Source organism: Propithecus coquereli, unplaced genomic scaffold (genome assembly GCF_000956105.1).
Source record: "Propithecus coquereli isolate 6110/MARCELLA unplaced genomic scaffold, Pcoq_1.0 Scaffold838, whole genome shotgun sequence".
NCBI classification, from domain to species: domain Eukaryota; kingdom Metazoa; phylum Chordata; class Mammalia; order Primates; family Indriidae; genus Propithecus; species Propithecus coquereli.
This window is the reverse complement of record NW_012154596.1, coordinates 452247-456896: the sequence shown is the minus strand read 5'-3', so window position 1 is coordinate 456896 and position 4650 is coordinate 452247. Positions and strand designations below refer to the sequence as shown.

Sequence of the window (4650 nt, the reverse complement as noted above, 5' to 3'; positions counted from 1 at the left end):
TGGCCTGGCCCCAGCTGCAAGCCAACAGGGAAGGGGCCCAGGGCTGTCATTGCTGTGCCTGTGGGGGTCTTTTGGCCAGGCTTACATTCTAGCCTCTTTGGTTATAAAGGGGCAACGAGTCCATCTGGCTACTTCCTGCTGTGAAGGGGCGACAGGGGATTAGAGGCTGGAGTCGGCTGGTGGAGGGGTCATTGACAAGGGGTAGTATGGATATAGAAGCAGTTGGTTGACAGCCACCTGGGAGAGTTCCTGCAGCCGGCGTTGGAGGAATTGTAGGAGGCAAAGAGTGAAAAGAAAAATTAGGTAGATGATCATAATGGGCCCTAGAAGGGGGAGCAACCAGGCAGCTAGAGGGGATTGTAGCCAGCTGAATGTACACGAGTCCTGGTGGTGGTGGTTGTGGAGATCTTCACTCAGGTTGGACAGTTTATTTATGTTTTGTTTTATGAGGCCTGACCTGTTTACATAGTAACAGCATTTTTTGTGTAGAAAGATGTAGGTCCCTCCTTTTTCAGCCATGAACAGGTCCAGGGCCCTCCTGTTTTGGAGTGTTACCTGGGCTAAGGAGGTGAGTTGTCTTTGTAGCAAAGCTAGGGAAGCGGAGGTGGTCTCCAGTGTTATTTGTAGTTTGTCTGTAAAGTCCTGGGCTGAGATCATATTGTGACCAAGATCCCCTCCCACCACCCCAGAGGCGGCGATGGACAAGGCCAGAGTGAGGCCGACCATGATGGGCAGGAAGATGGCCTGCCATGGCCGGGGACCCGGGAGAAGTCATCTAAACTCTGCCTCACCGTAAAGGGTCAGTTGGCGAACTATCATGACTGGAAAGCAAGGGCCTGGTGTGGAGGCATCAATGCAGCGGGCAAGAATTCCATTGCACCAGAAGAATTGTCCTGAGGCAGAGGAAGTAGTTGCATTGACAGTATGGTTGGTGAGATAGTGGCCATGAAGCTGTAGGTTAGGATCAGTGTGAGAGGTGAGGTAGTAAATGTGGTCTGCACAGGGCTGGCCTGTTGGCTCAGGTTCCCATAAGGGAATATGAGGGAGAGGTGAAGAACAGCTGAGCACTGGAGAGGGGGTTAATGGGGGAGCATAAGATTTTAAAGGTATTGCAGCTAGTAACGGCCATTGAAGAGAGATGTAGAGAAAGGAATGGGATATGTTGGGGACTATTGCAGAGGAATTTAGGAAGGTGAAGGTAAACTGGATGATGTCCAAAAAGGAAGAGAGGGAGGAGGTTCGGGGTTTAGGGGACAGGTGGCTGGCCAGGGCCTGTTCTGTTTGGAGAATGTTGGAGGATACCTGTATGTGTGTTTGAAGGCTTTGGGGCAGTAAGACATATTCCCGACTAATGTGGAGGGTGTCCTGCAGAGTGGAGTAGTGTCTTGTTTCAATATAGTTTATTGGTGATGCCAGTTTGCCTGGTGTTGAGGATCAGAGATGTCCAATAAGAATCCATTGCCAGTGGAGTAAAATATGTCTTTGCCTTTACCTTTCTCTGGATGCGGCAGGTGGAGTATGGGCAGCCCCCATAAATGTTAGTGTCACGGAGGTAATAGCTAGTTGACTGATCATAAGGGAAGCATAGAGCGTATGTATATTTACAGTCTTGTCTCTGGCTAAGTGCAGTGCACGGGTGAGGGCAATGAGTTTAGTCTTTTGGGACGTGGTGCCCAGAGGGAGCCAACAAGCCTTAAGTGTCTGGGAGGCAGAGACTATGGCATAAGCTGCATGTCATCTGCCATCAACTCTCTGAGTGGAGTTATCATCGACAAACAGGGTGAGATCTGTATCAGGCAGGGGTTGATCAAAGAGGCCTGGTCTGGGCCCCATCAAGGCATTGACCAGTTCCGGACAATGATGTGTGCCTAGCTCCAGGCTAGGAATAGGGAGTAAGGTAGCCAGGTTGAGGGAAGGAGACTGGGCTAGACAGACAGAGGGGTTTGGCAAGGAGAGAGAAGTTGGGGATTCAGTGTTGGAAGACACTGAAAAACTTGAGGAAGGACAGAATCTGCTCGGCAATGGTGGGTGGCTGAAGGTCATGAAGAGCCTGCTGGTGATCAATAGTGAGATGATGGGAAGTGGGGGTGAGACGAAGTCTAAGGTAAGTGACAGTGGGTGTAGACAGCTGAGTCTTAGAGGAGGATACCCGATAGCCCTTAGATGCAAGAAAGTTGAGTAGAGAGGCAGTGTGAGTCTTGGAGTGTTGTAGAGAGGGACTACAGAGTAGCAGATCATCAATGTATCGGAGGATGGTGCTAGGTTGTAAGGGACACTGGAGTAGGTCCTGGGCCAGAGCCTGACCAAATAGACGGGGGCTGTCCCGAAACCCCTGGGGCAGGACAGTCCAAGTGAGTTGTCTTGATGTGTTTGTGTCAGGATCTTTCCATGTAAAGGCAAAGAGATTGTAGCTGGCTGGGTCTAAGGGGATAGTAAAGAAGGCATCTTTGAGGTCCAGGACAGAAAAGTGGGTAGTGGAAGATGGTATACAAGAGAGCAGGGTGTAAGGGTTTGGGACTACAGGGCGTATCGGAATGAATGCCTCGTTGATGAACCTGAGGTCCTGGACCAGGTGGTATGAGCCGTTTGGCTTTTTAATAGGCAGGATTGGGGTATTGTAGGGAGAGTTAGTGGGAACGAGGAGGCCTGTCTGCAAAAGGCGGTCAATGATGGGCTTGAGACCTCTGCAGTGTGCAGACAAGATGGGAAACTGAGGTCATGAAGGGAGAGAGGATGGATCCTTGAGCTGGATAAGGACGGCGGTGTGGTGAGAGGCGACAGTGGGAATGGAGGTGTCTCACACCCGGGGGTCCACTTCCTGAGCAGGCAGCAGGAGTGGAGGGGAATCACCTTGGTAAACACATGTAGCGGGCAGTAAAGAGAGTAGTAGTAGGCAAGCGGGTCCCGAAGAGAAGCTAAGCATGGGCTCTATCTTGGCTAGTATGTCATGCCCTAAAAGAGGAATGGGACATATAGGCACTACAAGGAAAGAGTGTGTGATGGGGCGTTTATTGAGCCAGCATGTCACCAGCCCGGTTGTGCAAGGAGAGGACGGGCAGCCATCAATCCCCATGACGGAGACCTGGAAAGGATAAGTGGGACCAGAGAAAGCGGACAGGACACAGTAGGTAGCCCCCATGTTGACTAAAAAGGACACTGCTTTATCTGCTACCTTGATTTTTACCCTGGACTCGGCGAGGGTGATCAGGGTCGTCGAGTTGAGGTCTTGTCAGTCATTGGCAGCCAAGCCCAACATTGCCGTCGGCAGGTCTAGGGATGGAAGGGCTGGCCCTCCGGACCCTGGGCCAGAAGGGCAGTCACTTTTCCAGTGTTCCTCTTGACAGCATGCCAGACATGGCTTAGTGGGTGGCTGTGGCTGCGAGTAGTGTTTGGCCCAGTGGCCCTCTTTGTCACGCTTGAAGAACTTGCCGGGAGAGGTGGTCTCAGAGGGTCTAGCTGGTGTCGCAGGTCTTCCCGGACCACCGACCCCTGCCAGCTGCAGAGCTGCAACCAAGGCCTGCAAGTGAGCCTTCTGGTGAGCATGGGCTTCCTTTTGGACCTCTGCCTGGTCATGATGAGAATGGAAAACCTTAAACGCCACATTTACTAGGTCACCAAGTGGGGTCTGAGGGCCCTGATCCACCTTTTTGAGCTTTCTTTGGATATTGGAAGAGGACTGAGTGATAAAGTGGGTTGCCAGGACCATGGCCCCAGCCTCTGAGGTGGGGTCTAGGCGGGTGTATTGGACAAGGGCGTCTGTGAGGCGACTCAGAAAGGCAGCTGGGTTTTTATCTGCCCTCTGAGTGACCTCCCTCAGCTTGTCATAATTGACTGCGTAATGGGCAGCGGCCTGGAGCCCAGCGAGGACGCATTGCAGTGTGCGGTCTCACTGTCTCCTGCCTTCCTGGCCTGCCTGGGTGTCTGGCTGATAGTTTTATTCTGGTTCATTTTGGGGAACAGCCTCCGCACCTGGTGGCATGGTGTGATCAGTGAGGTGGACCTGGTCAGCATGGCCCTGGGCAGCCGTCCAGACCCGTTCCTTTTTGTCAGTAGTCAGGGTGGAAGAAAGGATAACAAAGATGTCATGTCAAGCGAGGTCATAGGCCTGAGTGAGATATCGGAATTTTTTGGTGTAAGCGGTAGGGTTATTGGAAAAGGATCCCAGGCGCTTTTTAATCTGAGAGAGATCAGAGAGAGAGAAGGGAACATGGACCCGAGCAACCCCTTCAGCCCCGGCGACCTCGCGGAGCGGGCACAGGAGGGCTGGGCCTGGAGGGTTGCCGTGCGAGCGTGTGTGATGGCTGACCGGGGAGGCCAGCGGCGACAGGGATTTGGGACTATGGCCGGGATAAGGTGGGTGCAGAGGAGGGGGAGAGACGAGAGAGTCAGGGGGATTGGAAAAGGCGGAGGGAGTTTTGGAGGGTAGCGGTGTAGGAGCCGGAAGAGGGGAGACTGGGGGCGGTTGGGTCCAGGTCAGGAGAACCTGGGCTGGGTTGCAGACCTGGCAAAGAGAGGGGCGGAAGCAAAGGTAGAAAACTGCCTGGACAGGGCGGGCGCAGTGGCTCACGCCTGTAATCCTAGCTCTCTGGGAGGCCGAGGCGGGTGGATTGTTTGAGCTCAGGAGTTCGAGACCAGCCTGAGCAAGAGCGA

General features: G+C 53.2%; 1 protein-coding gene across 1 annotated transcript in view; it reads right to left on the bottom strand.

Annotated features, from left to right (window-relative positions):
- Positions 1-771: 771 nt before the first annotated feature.
- The window catches only part of LOC105825956 (zinc finger protein 665-like), a 42979-nt gene continuing 39100 nt past the window's right edge, over positions 772-4650 (bottom strand). Inside the window, exon 6 of the mRNA XM_012663856.1 lies at positions 772-1067. Coding sequence (XP_012519310.1) covers positions 772-1067 — 296 coding nt within the window. The remainder of the gene's footprint in view (positions 1068-4650) is intronic.